Raw genomic sequence first — 22,435 nt, forward strand, 5'->3', positions numbered from 1 at the left:
GCAGTCGCACTTTGCTGGGAGGCTATCATGTGACGTACTCGTGCAGTCTGCAGACCCCCTGTGGCACGCATCTGATCGCTGCCTCCTTTGGACACGGCTGATCAAAGATTGGGTAAAGAGCCAATCATGGTGGCAGCGCGAGAGCAAAGCCCATAACAGGCAAATCCACACAGGGGATATCTATATTGATGATCAGGACACTCGTAACCAGTGCTGCCTCATTAGTGCCGCCTATGAGTGTCCATCTGTGAAGGCGAATAATTTCTTATTTACAAAATTTTGGCATACATTTTTTTTTTTTTCCCTCAATTTTTGGTCTATTTTTTGCTACACGAAAGAAAAAAAACCCAGCTGTGATTAAATATCACCAAAAGAAAGCTCTATTTGTCTATCAATTGTGTTTTTAAATGTAATGAGTACAGTGTTGCATGACCATACAATTGTCATTCAATGTGCAGGAAAGGGGTGAAGGTGCCCAGAAGGCAAGTGGTTAAAATCTTGACTCTGCAAAAGTTTTTTTTTTTCTGATGGATGTACGTTCTAAATCCGATTTTTATGTTTTCTTTCAGAACCTGGTCACAGTTCATCCCTGGAAAAGTGGAGTTCTTCTCAAGCGAGGGCTCAGACACATCAATACCAATTCCTGTTGTAGCGCTCCAAGGTGTAGACGACTCCTATCCACCCCAAAAGAAATCCTTCATGATGTTGAAGTATATGCACGATCACTATCTGGATCAGTACGAGTGGTTCATGAGGGCGGATGACGACGTCTATATCAAAGCGGACCGACTGGAAAGCTTCCTGCGCAACCTTAACAGCAGCGAGCCTTTGTTCTTGGGGCAGACCGGCCTGGGCACTACGGAGGAGATGGGCAAACTGGCCTTGGAGCCGGGAGAAAACTTTTGCATGGGTGGCCCCGGAGTGATTATGAGCAGAGAGGTCCTGCGGAGGATGGTTCCACACATTGGGGAGTGTCTCCGATCCATGTACACCACCCACGAGGATGTTGAAATTGGCAGATGTGTTCGGAGGTTTGCTGGAGTGCAGTGCGTCTGGTCTTATGAGGTAAGTGATGATGATGGACGTTATAAAAACATGCAAGGTTTGGTTGTTCAAGAACTTTAGTGCTGTGCAGGCTCTGACTGCAGAGTATCTAAAATTTGAAAAGCAAGTGCACCTCTTATCTTTTGGGGAGGGTGCATGTGATCAGCACAGGGCCAATCGGCACTGTTCACACAGAGGGTCAGGGATCCCACAGCTTCATAGGACAGTCGGTAGAATTAAAAACTCCTTCTACAAAGCTTTAACCAGACACTGATAGACGTCACAAGAATGCTATATACTGCTGATGAGAAAAAGGTATTTAGCAGTTTATTTTTACTAAAATAATTGCATTTCCACGTTCTGTGTACTGCGGGAGACCAGATATAGTGACTGCAGGCTCCGGGGTTTAGTAACACTTTAAAGTGGCGTTCCATCCTGTGTTAAAAAAAAAAGGCACATTGATTTTCAGCACAGCCCCCATCAGATGTGCCCAACAGCTGCCAGTCGGTGCCCCCTCAAAAAATCTCAGTGCCAATCAATGCCCAACAGTAACACCCATCAGTGCCCATCAATTCTACATACAGTGTCACCTTAGTGCCGCCTCATCAGCGCCCGTCCAGTGAAGGAGAAAACCATTTTGAGTAACTTTTTTAGTGATCAGGGGTGATCAATTGCTACCAAAAGAAAGCTCTATTTGTGGGAGTGAAGTTATAAAAAATTTAGTTTGGGTACAATGTTGTATGACCACGCAATTGTCATGTGCGACAACGCTGAAAATTTTACTGGGAAGGGAGTGAAAGTGCCCGGTATTGAAGTGGTTAAAGCTATAAATGCTGTTACTAAATAAATGGTTAGCTTACAGTCCGGTTTACACCTTGCTTTTGCTTCAAGAATTATACCCCTTGTAGCTTTAGTGATGCTTCAAAGCCTCCATAGAAGTCTATGGCATAGCTCCCCAAGCAAAAGCAAGGTGTAAACAGGACTGTAAGCTAACCATTTGCTTTGCCAGGTACCGAGCGCCTACTTCTCCTTGGCAACTCGAGTAGACGATCTCCTATGTTTTTTGTCGCTGGGATTTTCTCTGCAGATCTGCTGCTGACCTGTTGAGCGAATATCGGAATGTACACCCCGAGCTCTTGCAATGGCGCAGATGTCAGATGAAAGCCCAAGGCGTTGACACAGATTATCTGTGACGGTTAGAAACGCAGAAAATAACATTTTTGAAGTGTGAATGTTTTCATCATCGCCTACCTGAGATTTGTTCCATTGCGTTTGAACTTTTGTGATTAGTGTGGCAGTTTTGTGTAATGGGGTTGGGTGTGTAACCTTCAGCGTTTACCCAGAAGAAAGGCTGTGATGTCGGTATGGATTGTGAAAGTGGGTACTTAATGCCGTTTAATCACACTTAGAAAAAAAAAATCGCTCATTACAAGTGCTTGGAGGTCACCGGAAGGTTTAATCTCCCAAAGCCTCTTCTCTTTTTTTTTTTTTTTTTTTTTTTTTTTTTTTTTTTATATATTTGCATATTCACATACTATTACATTGGGTCAGCGGCTCTCGTTGGGCGCTCACCTATGTGCACTTAGACACTGATATCTTGTGACATTGTTTCCAGTCCAGTCTGCAGGAAATGAATAAGATATGAAGATGGATCATCCTTTCCACTGAGAACGAACAAATCCTCTCATAAGGATAAAGAGACTTACTGCTGTAGGCAGCTAATTAGAGAGCTGTGTGCGGCTTCCAGGCCGAGGGCAATGCTCGCTAGTTACATTTTACACTACAGAAAAGGGTTTTATGGCTCGGCGACAAAAAAAATGCAAGTTTGGCTTCTGTGAAGATGGCCAGCTGGCCTTTAGGTAGGACAGTAGAGACTCTCCATCGTAATCTCTGCTGTGTTTAAAAAAAAAAAAAATCTGGAAAGAGTATTTTATTTTTTTTAAATATAAATAAATATTTTTTTATATATACCGTCTTTATCGGCGTATAACGCGCACCCCAAGCTTAGAAGGGAAGTTTAGTCCAAAAACGTACATTTTGGATGCTCAGCCTTGTCTGTGTCTGTCTGCTGTCGGCGTCCGTCTGCGGCCTTGCGCGGGGTCCATCCAGCCTTGTCCGGCGTCCATCTGCTGTCTTGTCCGGCGTCCGTCTGCTGTCTTGTCCGGCGTCCGTCTGCTGTCTTGTCCGGCGCTGAGTTTGGCGCCTCGGTCAAGCTGTGCAGAGCCGGATTTCCGGTGTGTTCGGCTCCTCTCGCGTGCCTGCGGGAAGAGCTGAGCGTGGCCGCGCGCGCAGTACACTCGACTCGGGTCTTTGTCGGCGGCCCTCAGACAGCGGGGATCGGCTTATAAGGCGTGCACACACGATTTCCCCCTGATTTTAAGGGGGAAAAAAGTGCGCGTTATAAGCCGATAAATACGGTTATATATATTTTTGTCAAAGGTATTGGGATGCCGGTGTCTTGTCAAGCTAGTTCCCCTATCGGATAGGGTCTGGCCTCGACTGCGCGGACGAAGCCCACGGAAATCTCCAAATTTGATCAGCTGTTCTTCAGGTGTACACTGCGCATGCGCAGCATCCAGGCTCATTCCTTACCACCCGTGGGCTTGGAGCATGTTAAAAAAAAAAAAAAAGAGCCTGAAGGCCAAGCAAGGCCGACTGGCCACTTACAGCGAGGTCCACGTCGCTCCTGGACCTGTTGTAATAACAACTGAGGGGCGGGTACACCTAAAAATGGCTGATCAGGTTCTGTGATTTTCGTCGGCTCGGATTGCACCTGCGCAGTCAAGGGGGAACCATATCGATAGGAGGAACCCTATCGGCAGAACACAGATATGGTGTGATGTTTTTTTTTTTTTTTCCAGGGGTTGGGCTTGGCCCCTTAGTTCCAGTGAAGGGAACTCTTAAGGTGTCAGCATGCCAAGACATTTTGGACTATTTCATGATCCCAACTTTGTGGAAACAGTTTGGGGATGACCCCTTCCGAGCCGCTTGTGTAACATCTCTGGATAGATTGGCTCAGTTAAAGTGGTTGTAAACCCCCCAAAAACCCTGTAAGACAAAGGCATAATGGGCTAGTATACATCGCATACTACCTCATTATGAAATGCCTTCGCTTGAAGCTGTTGCAGAGGTCCCACACACTGACGTGAGTGGAGACTGGTCTCCCGGAGTTATTTCCAGGTTCGAAGGCTCCGGCACTGTGATTGGCCAGAGCCGTGATGAACTTCACTCCTGCGCATGTGCGTGGGAGCCGCAGGTCATGGCAGAGCTGCTGCAGAAATGGCACAAGCGAGCCGTTGAGTGTGCATGTGCTGATGAAGTCGGCGCAAGTGTGTATGGTAAATATCTCCTAAACCGTGCAGGTATAGGAGATATTCACAGTACCTACAGGTAAGCCTTATTATGGGCTTGCTTGTAGGCAAAAGTGGTGTAATTAGGTTTACAATCGCTTTTAAGTATTTGGGGGGAGGTGCTGCAACCCATAGGTGAAGGAAATAATCGATTAATGTAGGGCCAGCCTTGCTGCTTGTGCATTGGATCATACCGGTAAGAAGCCTTGCAGCCCTTATAGCTGAGGGGGACCTGCTGGTGGCACATTCTCTGACCCAACGCGTAGCCAGAACGGGCACGCTTATCTTGTTTGAGAAGAACAAACATTGCAGGACTGACTGTGAATGGGAGGTTCAGCACTTTATTTGTACATAATGGTCTCTATATGGCGTTTGCATCTTTCATCTCCCAGGTAATCCGGGTTTCCAGGTGTGTTCTGGAACAATTCTGTGTTTTCAGCCGAATGATTGGCTCCTATACGAAGGATCAATACCTTGTTATCCTTGGTGTGAAAGGTAATGGTAGAGCTGATCTAGACGTTAACGATGTATAATGAAAACTCTCGGGTGTTTATTAGCTGTCTGTAGAATCTGACCAGTTGGACTTTCCTCCTCCTTGGCTATTTTCTGCCTGGTTGCTCTCCCTCATTAACCCCGCTGATGCCTCTTTCTCTGCCTGTACTGAATGGCTTTCTGACCACGTGGCACATTTCCCCGGCATGGAAGGGGATAAGGAGCGCGATGGATTAAACGTCAGTTTCTATAAGGTCAGCAAAGGCTAATCTCTCACCGCTCTGCTGGGAAAGGTGCACTAATGTTTTTCCTCTCGAAGTTTTTTTTTTTTCTCTAGAGCACTGAAATCTCTTAACGAAGTTATGCATGAATGATTAATGGTATATCCAGCCTAACGGTAAAATCTCTACATCTACAGACATCCACGATCTATCACTAACCTATCTAACCCTGCAAAGATAGATAGATATATATATATATATATATCTCCTGTATAAGACGCCACCTTAATTTTCCAGCTAAAAGGTTGGTTTTGGTATATACTTGCCTTATAAGACGACCCCCCTTCCGACTCTCCTCACTGTGCCGATCTCTTTACTTTATCCCTGTATTCAGAGTCAGACTTTGGGCGTCCATTCTTCAAAAACACGCCTCGTCCTGTTCCGTGATAGGCGGAACACTCCGTTTCCCAGCAGAGCCCGTGTTCAGCCTTTCACGGACGTCCTCTCGTCTGCGGCCTCGGACGAGAGGACATCCGTGATAGGCTGAACACAGGCTCTGCTGGGAAACGGAGTGTTCCGCCTATCACAGGACGAGGCGTGCTTTTGAACAATGGACGCCCGAAATCTGACGCTGCATACAGGTGCCAGCGTATAAGACGCTATAATATATATATATATATATATATATATATATATATATATATATATATATATATATATATATATATATATATATATATATATATATATATATTAAATACATTTTATTGGCACCCGCTGTTAGACATCTGCTCCATACAATCACAGCATAGCTGGGTCGCTGGCGGCCCCCTACCCAGAAGTGGAGACACTAGCCTTATTTTATTCCAGTTTTACATTCAAAGGCGAAAGCAATAATCCAATTGGTTGCATCCAGTGTCAAGTCCTTATTTTGTTACGTAATGTGACAAAATTGTGTACATTTTTAGGTTAGACACTAATCCTGGTCTCCAGCCTCTTGCATTACTCATATAGGAAGCAGTACATTTCCTCCACTGCTTCTTTTCACTAGAAGTCTATTGCTGTATTTCCTATATGTGGCTCGAGCCGCTCCACGCCTGCTTGCTGTTGGCGGTGTGTGTGACCTCTGGGGTCACAAGTTGATTGAAGGAACTAGAGGCAGCTTAGTGGCTGTGTGACATCACCCGAGGAAGCGTCTTGTCCGCACTCACTTCCCCAAATCTTCAGATTAGGCAGACCCCCGGTGTGACAGAAGGGACCTGTCTTGTGTCCATCTGTAGAAGCCTGGGAAGAGAAAATACTGGCCACATATTGTCGGGAAGGTGGAGATTATCATCTTAACACTCTGGCGAGTAAAAGCCTTTAAGTCTGTGTACAGGGGGCCCTGCCAGTGCCTGCCGATTAAAGGTTCTGGAGTTTGGAGGCTTTAAAGATAAGCGGTGCTGGGAAACTTCTGCACAGCCGGAGGATTGCCGTTAACCCTTGCTGCAAAAAACTGTTTTTAGAAGTGACTAAATGCTGTCTGAGCGCCAAGCATTCGCTCGTCCTGGGAGGGCATTATAACTATAGTATGTGCCACAAATGTCCTGACCAGATCAACATGGCTAACCTCATGCAGCGGGCTTGGTGGGCTGGTTTGTTGGAGAGGTCTGTTTTTTGATTTGTATACAGGATTAAAGATTGGCCAACTTTTTTAAAGGCTTGTTTCATCTTTGGGAAAAAACGTGTTTTTTTTTTTTTAGTAAGAAAAAAATTATCATTTATTACAGGATCTCGCAAAGCATTGCACTTGCCATCAATGGATTATGGGTGCAATGCCAGCCTCCTGTAAACTTTCTCCGGCCTCCTGTATGGACTTTCTATTGGAGAGCCAGAGGAAGATTTAATAGACTATGATTGTGCGCTGATTACCGCACTCGTTCATTAAGAAGTCCCTCTGGTGCTGCAGCACTATTCTATATAGCCCCAGAGGGACTTAAACTGCTTAGGCCCCATGCACACGAGAAGCAAACGCATGTAAACTCAAGTTTTCAAAGGCAAAAACCGGCGTTTAAAACTCCTGTTTTTGCAGCGAATTTTGCTGCGTTTTGCCGCGTTTAGCTGCGTTTTACCGCGTTTGCGGCTATCAGCGTTCATAACAAAGACATTGTAGACCCTCCCAAAGCTTTGAAACGCAAAAACGTTTGCGTCCGAACCCAAAATTTTGCTTCTGAAAAAAACGAGCCTAAACCCATCTGCTTTAAAATGCAAAAAAACGTGAATGTGTGCATGGACACAGGATAACATTAAATGTGTTCAGGGGCAGTTGAAGAAAATGCCCAAATGCCTCTGAACTCGAGTTTACCAGCGTCTCGTGTGCATGGGGTTGTAAACCATTAAGGTTTTTCACCTTAAAGCGGAGTTCCGCAGAAAAAAATAAAAATTAAGTCAGCAGCTACAAACACTGTAGCTGCTGACTTTTAATATATGGACACTTACCTGTCCTGGGCTCTCGCAATGTCGGCACCCAAAGCCGATCTGTCTCTTGGGTGGAGGCGCCACCATCTTTGTTAAGGGAATCAGGAAGTGAAGCCTTGCGGCTTTGCTTCCTGGTTCCCTACGGCACAATGCATGAGTCACGCTGCATGATCCCACTGGTCCCTGCTGTTTTCTGGGACCTGTCTCTCTCTAAGACAGCGGAGGGAAGGAGGCGGCGCTGGGTGTGGCATTTTTTTTTTTTTTTTTGCGGTGGGAGCAAATACACGTATTACACAGGTATCTGCTCCCTCCTCCCCTATGAAAGGTGCCAAATGTGACACCGGATGGGTGGGGAGGATTCCGAAAAGCGCAAGTTTCATTTTTGGGTGGAACTCTGCTTTTAAGGCATTCTATGCCTTTATGGTGGAAAAACCTGTAGTGCAGCAGTACCCCAGAGCCACCCTTTACCCTTTATTGGTGGAGGATTGGTTCCCCTGGGAACGAATATACACAAGTGGGATTTCCTAACAGGACTATATGCATATGAATCTCATGCAAGAAATCACCTAGTTGATTTGCCCATTCCTTTTCAGGATTCAGGACACTTGCATTTACCTATTTTGGCTGCGCACTTATTTGTTTATCCACCCTTTACTTACCTGAACTTGATCGTTCCATCAACGGACAAGCACACCCGCTCTCTCGGGTACCCATACCATAGATTGATGGCAGAGCATCATTGGCGAGAGCATCAGCCACCTCGTTTTGACAGGTACCTGCTCCCTTCCAGTCGGATCGCCATGGCAACCTGAGTGGACCTTCGGTCCCCCTGCTGCCTTCTGGGACACATCACAGAAAGCTGGGGGACCATTCAGATACAGCGCAGCTCGTGCAGTGAAGCCGCAAACGCACAGCTGTGTGCCCAGTTGGTATGCCAGGGACCGAAGCCCGGTGAGGACGGCATTGGATCCTGACATTGGTGATTAATAAAATGTATTTAGCAGCTACAATTTTTGTAGCAGCCGACTTAATATTTTTTAAAATTTAGTAAAGGACCGCTTTAAGGTGCCTCCTGAAATTACCGATCTCGTGTTTTTGAGATTTGTTGACGTTCGTATTTTTTTTTTTTTTCTTCATTTGTACATTTGGTACTCTACTCTAAAGAAAACATTTTGACTTCTGTCCTGAAGGAGTCATTGAAAAGTCCGGCACAGAGTGAAGAGCTTCATGTATTGGTGTCTCGGGGATTAGATGTGGAGGAAAAGGCAAAATGTGAATTCCAAACCTACCAACTGAGCGGCAGCTTGTTTACTTTACTGGCCTGCAGAGGGGTATACCTTACAGACCGAGCCTTGTTAGGATTCTGGATGGCACAAGGCCTGTTTGTAACAACTCTTCACCTAGGCTCCAACACCGCTCTCTATAATTAGTACAGGACACTTTCCTCTGCTAGCACGCTGCCGGAGAAGCAAAGGTATGCGCGCCGCTGATTAGACCCTTCGCTGGGTATACTGTCCTAGTGAGCAGCAGAAAGATCTGTAGTCTCCGTGACTATCAAGGATAAATGCTGTATACAAGGCTGTATTCACTCCATTAAAATGGGAGGAACACAAGTCGTTTTGTGCTCCGCTCTGTCTCCTCTCTGGTTTCCCCCATCTGTTGTCTTCTCCTGAAAAGACATTAAGTATTCTAATGCAGCCTTACTCAACCTTTTCAACACAGAGGAACCCTTGAAAAAAAGTTCCCGTCTCGGGGAACCCCTGCTAAAAATGGTCATCTACTCCTCATGATGCATTAGTAGTGTGGTGGTCAGTGTTCCTTGCACTTGTGGTAATTGGGAAGAATTGCCCCCTGACAGATGGCTAAAGATCAATGGTGCCAATGGGAACTTATCCAAGGCAGAAATTGGCCATTGCTCAAGGAACCTCTGGAAGAACCATGGTTGAGAAACCCTGCATTGGTCCTGGGAAGAATGTGCCTTAAAGGGGGTTTGTAAAGGTTCATGGTTTCTTCCCCTTGATGCATCCTATGCATTAAAGGGGTTGTAAATTATTTTTCATAATAAGCATCCTTTACCTGCAGACATTCCTCTTTTCACTTCCTCATTGTTCGTTTTTGCTCATAAGTTGCTCTATTTCTTCTCTGTTCTGTTCACTTCCTGCTTGTCTGATTTTACTGACCACTGTGAAGGGAGGCTTTACTGCGGTGGTCAGTAACGTGCTCGCCCCCTCCTGGGAACTACATCTGTGCGGCAGGACGCTCTCTATGTGTTAGAGACTTCAAGAAGGTGTGAATTACTGGGCGTGCCGCAATGCATACTGGGAAATGTAGTTCTTGCATGAACGAGCGCCGCAAACCAGGAAGTGAATGAGAGAACAGAAACTAGAACGCTGGAGGTGATATAGATAAAGGAATTTAATAGGCATTTACTCGTTTTTTTTAACAGAATCATTACACTATTCTGTCTACCTTGCAGACCTTAATTTTAGGCAAAAATCTTTTTTCCTTTAAGGCGAGAACGCCTCGCTGTCATGACACCCCCCCCCCCCCTTTTTACTTACCTGAGCCCGTTCACCTGCTGTGTGCGTCCTCTTCAAGGAGTCTGGCCATTGATTGGATAGATTGATGGCAGAGCAGCCAATGGCTCCCGCTGCTGTCAATCACATTAATTGACGTTGCCGCCAGGGGCTGGACCGAGTCATACACTTGGCGTCTATTGACGCCAACTGTCTGACACAGGAGCGTGCCTGCAAGCTAACTCCCTCAGATTCCCAGAGGGGGTTGGCTTTAGCGGGGGGGAGCCGAGACAGTCGCCATGGGACCCCTTTACAGCAGGATCTGGGCCACTCTGTGCAAAACGAATTGTACAGTGAAGTATGACATGATGCTTTGTTAAAAAAAAAGCATCATGTCATATTTCCCTCCACTGTGCAGCTCGTTTTGGACAGAGTGGCCCCCGAACTGCTTTTTCTGGGGTCCCTCGGCGGCTTTCTCAGCTTCTCCTTAATGCGAGCTCCCAAGGGGTGGAGCCCTTGCCGGCACGCTCCCGTGATACAGCCAGCGGCTATTGTCGCTCACTGTATCACTCTGCCCCGACATGCTGCGTCATTGGATGTGATTGACAGCAGCGTGAGCCAATGGCTGCACTGCTTTCAATCCATCCACTCTACCCACCCGGCCAGGGTGAGCGACGAGGAAAATGACGTGGACGAGCGTGGGGCTTTTGAGGGCTCAAGTAAGTATAACGGGGAGGGGAGGGGGCGCGGTATTGTCAGAAGTTTTTTTTTTTTATTTGCCTTTTTTACCTTGCAACCCCTTTAAAGGTGGAAAGATATATTTATTTTTTAAGCAGGGGTGTGTAGACTTTATATCCACTGTATAACCCAGTGAAGTGACAGTCCTCAGGTGAAACCAATCAGATTGGTTGTTGGCCTCTTCCCACCATTGACAAATCTGCCCTCCAATGCGCCTATTTATTTTTTTCGTTCCATATGTTTTTAACTGTTTCAAACAGGGGTTGTAGTGTCCCTGAAATTTAGGGTTGTATGTCACCATTTAAAAAGTAAATGTCTCTTTCCCGTCCGCAGTCCTTAATTTGGCTCTTGTTTCATGTAACCTGCGTTTCTGGCAAGTGTTTTCAGTCATTCTTCTGCTGGATAATTACATCCAAATTTGTTCTTATGTCATCCTTCTAGCATTTCTATCACTCCACTACCTAATCATTACTGGGATAATATGCGCCTCTGGGATTCTTGCTGTTCTGCAAGGCTTGTAAAGATTAAATCAATTTAAACGAGCGTTAAAACGCATTCTGTAATCTGTTCCAAGCATTGCTCCAGTTTTCATGTCCATTTAAACCCCCGGCGTGCTCGCGCACACTTGTAGGCACGCTCTGTTCAGACTGCGCAAATGATTTCAGCTTCGGTCTCTTCACCACAGGAATCGGCAAAGACCAGGTCTAATCCATAGTTAATTAAACCAGCATGAGTTTTATAATGCCAATCCCCTTGGATTGCAGCTGCGGAGATGGGAGTTGTTCCATCTTCTATCATCCCATGCAAATGTCTCTGCTGCCCGGTGCTTGGCAAATGCTTGGCCCTTTTCATGATGCCCGGATTAGAGACGCATTATTTTTTTTTTTTTGATCAAGTTAAAGCCAGGATGTTGGATTGGGATGTTCTGTAGAAGGAGGGGTGTATGTGACATGTGCTGTCCATGTGTGTAAAGCAGGGTCAGGCGTGGGGCAAATAAATGCGAAGTGCGATCATGTCTGGGTCCCATACGCATAAATTTACCCGCTGCCATAATGGATAAATAATAATGGCAATGATGCTCCTAAACGGTAAAAGATTCCTTCATATCAAAAGTACATTGCTTTCTCAATTATTGAGCCATTGTTACCTAATCATGTGTCTTCCATTGTTACCTAATCATGTGACTTCCTGAGTGTATTTTGTGTCACTCTTTGACCTCTTAACTGTTATTTTTTTTTTCCATGTGGACTATAAAGCAGATATGGTAGCCACGCCAATGGACTTAATGTGCAGACGAGCTGCCAACAAGACTTTGCATAGCAATCCCTTTGATCTTAATTTTTCATTTTGTGTTTGATTTCTTCCCCTACCTGTGACCTCTTTTCCAGGGGTCATGTCCTGGGGAAAAAAAGTGTGGGAACTCCCACCCAAAAAACAATGATACGCTCATATGCATAATTACTAAACCGCATGTTTTTTTCGATCCCCTGTACTTTAGTAATCCTTTATGGATTACTTTACGGAGGTCTGCGGCAAGTTATCGCGGGAACTTTAAGCAACTTGCGGCAGACCTCCGCAATGCCCCTGACAGTGACTCGAGCTGGGCATCGCCGCTTGGTGAAGGGTTGGCTCGGCTGCTCTAGTCCTGCAAAGGGAACTGCGTTCCTGCTGTGAAAAAAATGCAGGAACTCCGTTCCCACAGGGCTTGAGCCCTGCTCTTTTCCTTGAGTTGGTATCTAATCTCCCTCTCCATTTGGTCCTCAAGCTTCCCAGAGGAACAAGGCTCTTTTTTTTTTTTTTTTTTTTTTTAATGGGTGCAAGAACTCTGGCTAAAGGACATAAAACCAAATCTTGGCTGTGATGTACTGTATTTATCGCGGTATACCGCGCACCCCTAAAGTTGCCCCGAAATCCTGTGGGGGAAAAGTATTTTTTGTACTTAGTCTTGCGCGGCGTCCATCGGCGGCCTCGTCGAGTCCAGCGTCCGTCTGCGGCTTTGGGTGTCCTCTTCGTCGCGTCCGTCTGCGGCTTCTGGTGTCCTCTTCGTCGGGTCTAGCGTCCGTCTGTGGCTTCGGGTGTCCTCTTCGTCGGGTCTAGTGTCCGTCTGCGGCTTCGGGTGTCCTCTTCGTCGGGTCCGGCGTCCTCCCCGCTCGTTTCCCGTGCCGAGTTTGAATACTGTGCCGACATATACAGAGCGCAGTACACCTGTACGTCCAGGACGTGAGCGCGGAAGGAGCCGAGACTGCCCGACTATACCCGAGTGTACTGCGCTCGGTATATGTCGGCGCAGTATTCAAACTCGGCGCGGGTATCGGCGTATACCGCGCACCCACGTTTTTGCCCTGATTTTCAGGGCAAAAAAGTGCGCGGTATACGCAGATAAATACGGTACTTTCTTGGTTATCAGCAGAGTCTTCCTCAGAATTCAGCTAGTTTGGGCATTCCATGCTATGACTGAAACTGGTGCTTTTTTTGAGAATAGTTCTGTGAGACGGACACCCCAATTGGCTGCCTCCTACCTGAGCAGCTTCGAACAGGAGGACAAATTTGAACTGAAATTTGATGAAAAGCGTGACATCACTGCCCTGTCTCTCCACTCCATCCAATCGGAGGACGCTTTACATTCAGGGAGAAGATACAAAGCAATCTTTGAATGGCGCCAAGCCGCTGACTTCCGGTGTTCAGTGGTGCAGGACAGCCGCTCGGCACGGGACCTGGAAGCTAGCAGAGATCGCTGGAGTAGCAACATCTATTAGTGACTTGCAACCATTAGAGGTGTGACGTGTACGCATAGTTCAATGGGTCCAAGCTCCACCGGTGTAACTAATGTATGGAAATGCCATACTTGAGATTCTTTAAACTGGCTGCCTCAGGTGATCTAAACCCTCTGCATATCTTTTGCATAAATACTATTAATACCTTTGCAAACCTTTTTGCATAATGTTTTCACCTTTGATCCTGTTACCGGAGTCTTGTCCAAATCTTGCTTTCGGAACAGACAGGTACTTGTGACTTTTTTTTTTTTTTTGCGTTTTAGGAGAGTGTTGTATCGGCTGGTTCACACCAGTGCAGCTTTGGGGGGGGGGGGGGGGGGCTTGGGCAAGGAAGATCAGAACTTCCGCTTTTGGTTAAAGCGGGGGTTCACCCTATTAAAAAAAAAAAAAAAAATAAAAAAATGTATTCTAGCATTACATTCGGCATCGTAGCGCGAGCTACAGTATGCCGGTCTTACATTTTTTTTTTATCCCCGTACTCACTGTGCTATTGTACATTGAAGATTCCGGGGAATGGGCGTTCCTATGGTGAGAGAAGGTGATTGACGGCCGGCCCTGGCACGTCACGCTTCTCCTGAAATAGCCGAAATAGGCTTGGCTCCTCACGGCGCCTGCGCATAGCCTGTGCGCAGGCGCCGTGAAGAGCCGAGACCTACTCCGGCTGTCTTCGGGGAGCGTGACGTGCCAGAGCAGGCCGTCAATCACCCTCCCTCTCCATAGGCACGCCCATTCCCCGCGGGAGTCGGAATCTTCAATGTGCAATAGCAAAGTGAGTACGGGGATAAAAAATGTAAGACCGGCATACTGTAGATCGCGCTACGATGCCGAATGTAATGCTAGACTGATGTTAAGGAGGGTGAACCACCGCTTTAAGTTCTGCTTTAGGGTTTGCAATAAATCATGGAAAGTTCAGAAGGCCGGTGATCTGCCCATATGGTTCCGGCTAACGAGAAAGTTCCTTTAAGGACTGCGCAGGCGCAAACTTGCCAACGGAAGTCTCTTAACCTCGGCCGGCATCCAGGGCGACGTGGATTTCGAGTAAAGTGGCCAATCGCTCCGCTCGCTCGGCCTCCTGGCTCTTTTTTTAACATCCTCCAATCCACGGGGATGTTAAAGAATGAGCCTGGATGCCGGGCGAGGTTCAGAGATTTCCGTCGGCAAGTTTGCGCCTGCGCAGTCCTTGAAGGAACTTTCCCGTTGAGGGAACCTTAAGGACAAGTCACCGGTGTAGAGCTGCCATGGCTTGGTTTATTATGAATGGTTAGTTCCTCATCGACAAGATTAATACCGGTGTATTTTTTTTTTTATTTTATTTTTCTGCCGATCGTCTTTAGGCCATATTTTCAATAGTGTCTGATCGTTAGAAGGTGGGGGGAGAGGTTGTGGGATCGTGGCTGGGAGTGTAGTGTTAGAATGCGGCCATTTGATTTACTGCATGCTGACTCAAATCTCGCAGACAAGTGTGGAACAAGGTGAGCTGTGAATAACGTGTCTTCACCTCCGCTCTCCAGGGATGCCATTCCGGGCTTGGGAGGGAGCACCGGCTTCACGTCCAACTTTTAATCTTCCCTCATTGTTCTGTATTATAGAGCATTACCACAAATACTTCCTTTTATAAAACCAATTATTTTATATAAAGCACAACTTTAGAAATTTTCCTTCATCTTCATAATGACCCCTTTGATGTTTTTGAGTTAATGTTTTGTCATTAAAGGGGTTGTAAAGGTAATTTTTTTTTTTTTTTTTTTTTTTTTTTTTTTCCTAAATGGCTTCCTTTCCCTTAGTGCAGTCCTCCTTCACTTACCTCATCCTTCCATTTTGCTTTTAAATGTCCTTTTTTCTTCTGAGAAATCCTCACTTCCTGTTCTTCTGTCTGTAACTCCACACAGTAATGCGAGGCTTACTCCCTGGTGTGGAGAAAGCCTCTTGAAGGGGGAGTGGGCGAGCAGGCAGGTCAGGACGCTCTCTACTTTGCTGATAGAGAAAGGAGCTGTATGTTAGCTGTATGTTAGTGGGCGTCCTCAATTACTGGCCGGCGCGGGCCCGCTGCTATCTCGCAGCGGGGGAGGTGGGGTGCACGGAGACCCAGGATCCTGTGTCTCCGTGCCCCCGCGCCGCGTGATCGTTGAAATACTTTGTCACACCGTATTTGCACAGCGGTCTTGCTAACACTTTTTTTTGGGGGGGGGGGGGGGGAATACACTTTTTTTTTAATTGAACAGTAAAGTCAGCCCAATTTTTTATTTTTTTTTTATATTGTGAAAGATGTCACGCTGAGTAAATTGATACCCAACATGTCACACTTCAAAATTGCGTCCGCTCGTGGAATGGCGACAAACTTTTACCCTTTAAAATCTCCATAGGCGACGTTTAAAAAAAATCTACAGGTTGCATGTTTTGAGTTGGGAGGTGTAGGGCTAGAATTATTGCTCTCGCTCTACCAATCGCGGCCATACCTCACATGTGAGTGAGAAACTTGTATAGCGCAGCACATGCGAACTGAATCGACTCTGGTGTGGTTTGAATACCGTTTACATATGCGTTCGCTTCTGTGCGCAAGCTTGGCGGGACGGGCGTGTTTTCTGGCTCCTGACTTTTTTAGCTGGCTCCTAGATTCTAAGTAAATTTGTCAAACCCTGATGTAAACACATTTGCTGGTTATCGGCATTCCTTTCCTCCTGCAGTCAGAATGAGGAGAGGAGAACTGGTAACTAACAAGTGTGAAAGGAGACTACACTGATCATCGGGGCGATAATCGGTGTCCTGAGCAGTGCCGACCCAACAGTGGTGGAGAAATTACCTGTTCACAAAATTTTATAACGGAAACAAAAATGTTTTATTTTTTTATTACTTTTTGGGGGAAAAACCCCCAGTGGTGATTAAATGTGCCAAAAAGCTCTGAACAAATTTTATAAAAATGTCACATGGGTACAGAGGTGAGTAACTTGTATAGCGCTACAAATGCGAACTAAATCGGCTCACGGCGCTGTAGCTGATGTCGTCGTCCAGCCACGCTTCAGAATAGGTGGGTCTTGCTTTTTCTTCCTGAAGGCACGATGGTTTTCTTCCATCCGAATGTCTGTAGGTAGAGCATTTCATAGCCGGGGTCCTTGGACTGCGAATCTTTCGTTCTCCTCTAGATTTGTAGCGGGACTTGGGGATGTGGAAGAGGTTCTGATTAGGGGTGCAACGGATCGTCACCGATCCGTGATCCGAACGGGTCACCCCGTTCGGATCGGCGCACCACGCGATCCGCGGAGCGCTCCGGAGCCTCAGCCGTAGGAAAGTCCCCGGCTTAGGCCTAGCTCCGGAGCGGCGGCCATTTTTCTTCCCCCCGTGTGCTTGTAAGAGCACAGCGTGACACGCCTCCCCGCCTCAGCGCGCTCACTACAGACCCAGGAACTGCCTGCAGACATGTGGAGACAGCGTCAGTGAGCTCTGCACCGGCAGGTAGGAGCTACACCATCACCTGGGGAGCATGTCTGTACACCAGGGTGGAGGGGGGTGGATAGTGATTAGGTGGGGTGTAACAAGATTTGTCTTTTTTTATGTTTTTTGCTGATCCGAGGATCGAACCGATCCGTGACTCCTGATCGGAGGATCGATCCGATCCTTGATTTTTTTTTGATCCGTTGCACCCCTAGTTCTGATTAGTTGATCGTAGGGCCCGATTGGGGTGTAGGGTTTTATTTTTCTCGCATAAGTATTGCGGCTCGATTCCTTGCGTGCATTTTTGGGTGAGGCAGAGGATCTTGAATGTCACCCAATCCTTTACGGTCAGCCAGTGGAGGGTCCTCATGCATGAGGGTACAGCATTGCATGACCGCACAATTGTCATTCAAAGTGCGACAGCACTGAAAATTGGCCTGGGCAGGAAGGGGGCGAAGGAACTCGGTAGTAGGCAAGTGGTTAAACCAGGATGAGCCCTGGCGGCGGCATGGGACAAAGGTGCACCTGCTCTCCTCCTGGTCCAGTCACTGCTAGGAGGACCTCGATGTCTCGGCACTCGGATGTAGGTGCAGAAATGGTTAAGCTGGTCTCCTCTAAGTCATTCAGCCCCCCCCCCCCCCAGTCTCTCTTCAGCTGTAAAAGGATATCACTCAGGATATGGTTTAAGAGAAGGGGGTGAATGAAGTCCTCCCCGTGCATTTACAAAGCCCACATTGTTCAGACCCATTGCCAGCCCCCTGCCCAGCGCTTGCTGCAGCGCTCTCCCTGCGAGAGGATATTGAATTCAAGTTATCTTGTGATAAGTGATATATTACAGAAGCATTTTCTGCACAATGGCTCAGTCACAAAACAGAAAAACACCTTCCGTTCCCATTTACCTCCTACTAAAAGGCACATTGTCATCTTCAGGAATGATTGAAAGGATCCTTTATCCAGGAAGACTCTGGTTACCCCATAGTAATGTAAGGTATCTCTGGGATTATCGGAGCGGGGCTGGATTCTGCATCAAGGTGCCCCCCCCCCCCCCCCCCCCCATGCTGGATTCATCTCTATTGCCATCAACAATGTGAAATATTTTTAGTCTTTGGCAAACTGATGCATTTATTTTTTTGCGATTGACAATTCCCAGTTGGCGTTTCAGATTAACGCGGCTGTGTGTTCTCTGGAGACCATTTGTTTCAGATTGACGAGGGAATAAGTGATGATCGCAGGGAATTGAATTAAGCCATTGATTTGTGATTTCCCAGAGGAAGCGATCCCCAGTGACTAATAAAGAACCTTAACAGGCACGTTATTCCGAGTGAGATTCCCGCCGCGCTCAACTGTCTGGAGGTGGCAGAATTTTCTTTTACATTCGTATTCTTTAATAGTAAATGCAGGTGATTGAAAGGGTGTGTCTGGGCTGTAACCATCATAGGGGATCGATTTCACGTAAATGCCGCGCATTCGTTCTCAACTTTCCATCTATTAAATCTGCTGACTTTTTGTTTTAACTTTGGATAGCAAAACCTTTTATTTTATAATACAGCCCACTTCATGTTTTCTTGTCTGGTCATTGACCTCTATATCTCTGGCGCTCTCTCTATATCTCTGGCGCTCGCGCTCTCGCTCTATATCTCTCTCTCGGGGTGTCGGTTCCCAACACCACCATTTTTAAATTGATATATTTTGTAAAATTCTAATTTGCCGTTTTTTTTTTTTGTTATGCCAAATTGTGCTTGATGTAAACCTCGATGGATTTTAGGGCATTCGATTAGAGGAGATTTGGGTGCTGTAGATGGGTGGTATGAATAGGAGACGAGTGGTGGTGTTGAATGGTATGGTTAGGAGGTGGGTGCTGTAGATGGGTGGTATGGATAGGGGTGTTGTAGATGGGTGGTATGGATAGGAGTGGTGGGTGTTGTAGATGGTATGAGTAGAACTGGTGGGTGTTGTAGTTGGGTGGTATGGATAGGAGTGGTGGGTGTTGTAGATGGTGGGTGTTGTAGATGGGTGGTATGGATAGGGGTGTTGTAGATGGGTGGTATGGATACGAGTGGTGGGTGTTGTAGATGGTATGAGTAGAACTGGTGGGTGTTGTAGATGGGTGGTATCAGTAGAACTGGTGGGTGTTGTAGATGGGTATTATGGAGAGGAGTGTTGGGTGCTGTAGATGGTTGGTATGGAGAGGAGTGTTGGGTGCTGTAGATGGTTGGTATGGAGAGGAGTGTTGGGTGCTGTAGATGGTTGGTATGGAGAGGAGTGGTGGGTGCTGTAGATGGGTGGTATGGAGAGGAGTGGTGGGTGCTGTAGATGGGTGGTATGGAGAGGAGTGGCGGGTGTTGTAGATGGTATGAATAGGAGTGGCGGGTGTTGTAGATGGTATGAGTAGAACTTGTGGGTGCTGTAGATGGGGGTGTTGGGCGCTCGCTGTGCTCTTATCTTGTGTTCTGGGGACACGTTGTTCTCATTTTGATAAAATTTTTTGCTTCTGCAGTTTTTCCACAACTCATCTCAGCACTTTGTCACGAATGGTTAACCACTTGTTTGCGCAGTGTATGTATTGGAAGCTCTGACTTCCTGTGTTGGTGATGCACAACGTGTAGTGTGATCTCTCTGCCTTCAGTGTGTAGCAGTTTCAGTCTTGCTGCAAAAAAAAACTTCTATATTTATGTCCCCAGTGTCTGCGGTGAAGCTATTGTTTTTGCTTTAGAGAAGTTTTTTTGTGACCGCAAACTACCATTTGGACGTCGTCTTGTCTCTGGGCTTGCTGGTTTTAATCGACAAACTATTTTGAATCCTTATGCTGCTAGAATTGGTAAATAGGATGGTAGATTATATTGTGTTCAATAATTTTTTTTTTTTTTTTTTTTTTTCTTTCAAATAGTTTTTATTGGTATATGTCAAGCATATCAATACAACATTATCAAGTACCGTGTGGTATACAGTGCAGAGTAACTTGCATAGTATCAGATAGAAGGTACAATACCGGGTTACCTACTGTACCGTCCATGCACCCACCAAGTGGGTATCTAGACGGTAGGTAATATATAAACAGAATGTGAACAGAATACCATTGTGTAACCAAACAGGGGGGGGGGATGAGGGATAAAGAGGGAGGGAGGGGGGGGGGGTGGAGAGCATCATAAGTATCAATACAATCAGGGGATAATTCGATGGTCTATTGGCCGTTGTACCAAGTTTGCCAGGGGTCCCAGAGGGTCAGTACCATGGAGTAGGAGTGTTTCCTACGTGCAAGGGTGGATTCGTATGTGTAGTGGGTTCTCACCAGTCGCACTACGTCTGTCAGTGATGGGACAGTTTTGGACTTCCAGTTCCGAGCGATCAGTAGTCTTGTTGCTAACAGTACATGTACAGTTACCAGTCTCAGGGGTGATGGGATGTCTTCAATGGATAGATTAAGGATAGCTAGCGGGGGTGTCAGTGAAATGGGTGTACCAAGAATGTTCTGTAGCATCAACTCCACTGATGACCATAGTGGTCTTAAGCATGGGCAGGACCAGAATATGTGGAGAAGAGTACCAGGGTTTTTACATCCCCTCCAACATTCGTGAGATGTGGCAGGGTGGAATTTGGCTATCCTAGTTGGTGTAAGATACCATCTCATCAGCAGTTTTTGTGAGAGTTCCCAAAGGGAGGTGCAGGAGGTGTATTTGTGGTTGGCTTTGATCGCTGTTTGCCATTGACGGTCAGAGAACGGGGTAAGTAAGTCATGTTCCCATTCCAGGAGTGGTTTGGATTTGGTGAAGGAGTTTTTTTCTTGGAGGGTTGAGTAAATTATGGACGTACCTTTGTTTTTCGTCGTATCAGAGAAGAGGAAGCGCCATATGTGCAGAGGTAGGTGTCCTTCCAAGGGACGAGAGTTGTTAAGGCAATGTTGCAGTCTATAGTACGTGAGGTAGTCTGAAGCAGGGGCCTGTAGGGTCTTTTGGGCGTGGAGAAATGATTTGGTGGCCACTAGGGGACGTAGTTCGTGGACGTGGGATATGCGGTCGGACAGCCAGTGGGGAATAGGCAGGTCAGGGGTCAGCAGCTGGAGTGTTTGTATGGGTATTGGGGTAGGTTTGGTAGCAAGGGTCGGCCAGGAGGAGGAATGGAGTACCGTCCATACTTTGACAGTGGCCTGAATGGTAGGGGAGTATATGGAGAGTAGTGGGTATTTGGCGGTCGTGCTGAATAGCCATTGGGAAAGGTTGGGGCCAGGGACCATGTGGGATTCTATAGCGCCCCAAAGTGTGGTGGGGCGTTCCATCATCCACTCGCGCATCTGTGAGATTATAGTGGCCATATAGTAATCTCTGATGTCTGCTAGGCCCATGCCTCCCACAGACCTATGTTTGACGAGTTTAGCCTGGTTGCATCTGGGTTTTTTGCCTTGCCATAGAAAGTGTCCAAGTATGGATTGTAAGGATTTAAGGTATGATTGTGGTAGAGGGATTGGGAGCGTCCTGAAGATGTACAGTAGTCTGGGTAGGATCATCAGTTTAAAGGCCGCAAGTCTCCCCGCCCATGAGAATTCGTGTTTGGAAATTTTTGCAGTTTCTCGGATAAGCATCTGTTTCATCTCGGTATAGTTTTGGGGGAATAGGGTTGATGTGGATTTAGTCAAAGTGATACCTAAGTATGGTATACCTATGTCCGCCCAAGGGTATGGGTATTTGTGTCTAAGCAGGTTGCTAGTGATGGCGTCCAGTCCTATGTCTAGAATGTACGATTTTTGTTCGTTGACCTTATAGTAAGATACATTAGCAAATCTTTTTAGTAATAACTGTACCGAAGCCAGGGAGGAAAGGGGGTTACTTAGCATTATTATCACGTCATCGGCGAACAAATTGATTTTATGGTCTGAGATGCCTATTTTTAGACCTGTTATTGAGTCGTGAGTTCTAACATGTTCTGCTAGGGGTTCCATGATGAGGTTAAAGATTAGAGGTGATAGGGGGCAGCCTTGACGTGTGCCGTTGGAAATCATGAAAGGTTTTGAGAGTATTTCGGAGGTATATACCTGGGCTGACGGGGAGGAGTAAAGTGCCATGATGGCGGAGAGTATGGGACCCTGGAACCCAAATTTTGTGAGAGTCGCGTGCATGTAACCCCAGTGGACTCGGTCGAACGCCTTCTCCGCATCCAGTGATAGGAGCAGAGAAGGCGTTCGGGTCGACCCCGCGGCGTGGATGAGGTTAATGAGTCTACGGGTTGCATCAAAGGCTTGCCTACCTTTAGTAAAGCCGGATTGGTCCTTGTGGATGAGCAGGGGCATTAGGTCTATTAGGCGGTTGGCTATTAGCTTGGCGTGGATCTTGGCATCCAAATTGAGGAGGGAAATAGGACGGAAGTTTTGGGCACATGTGGGTTCCTTGCCTGGCTTCGGCAGAGTGACAATCAGGGCGGAT

General features: G+C 46.7%; 1 protein-coding gene across 1 annotated transcript in view; it reads left to right on the forward strand.

Annotated features, from left to right (window-relative positions):
* Positions 1-22,435, forward strand: part of CHSY1 (chondroitin sulfate synthase 1) — a 70,875-nt gene that overhangs the window by 8,681 nt on the left and 39,759 nt on the right. Inside the window, exon 2 of the mRNA XM_040342318.1 lies at positions 570-1,065. Coding sequence (XP_040198252.1) covers positions 570-1,065 — 496 coding nt within the window. The remainder of the gene's footprint in view (positions 1-569; positions 1,066-22,435) is intronic.

This window comes from Rana temporaria, chromosome 3 (assembly GCF_905171775.1).
Source record: "Rana temporaria chromosome 3, aRanTem1.1, whole genome shotgun sequence".
Taxonomy (NCBI): domain Eukaryota; kingdom Metazoa; phylum Chordata; class Amphibia; order Anura; family Ranidae; genus Rana; species Rana temporaria.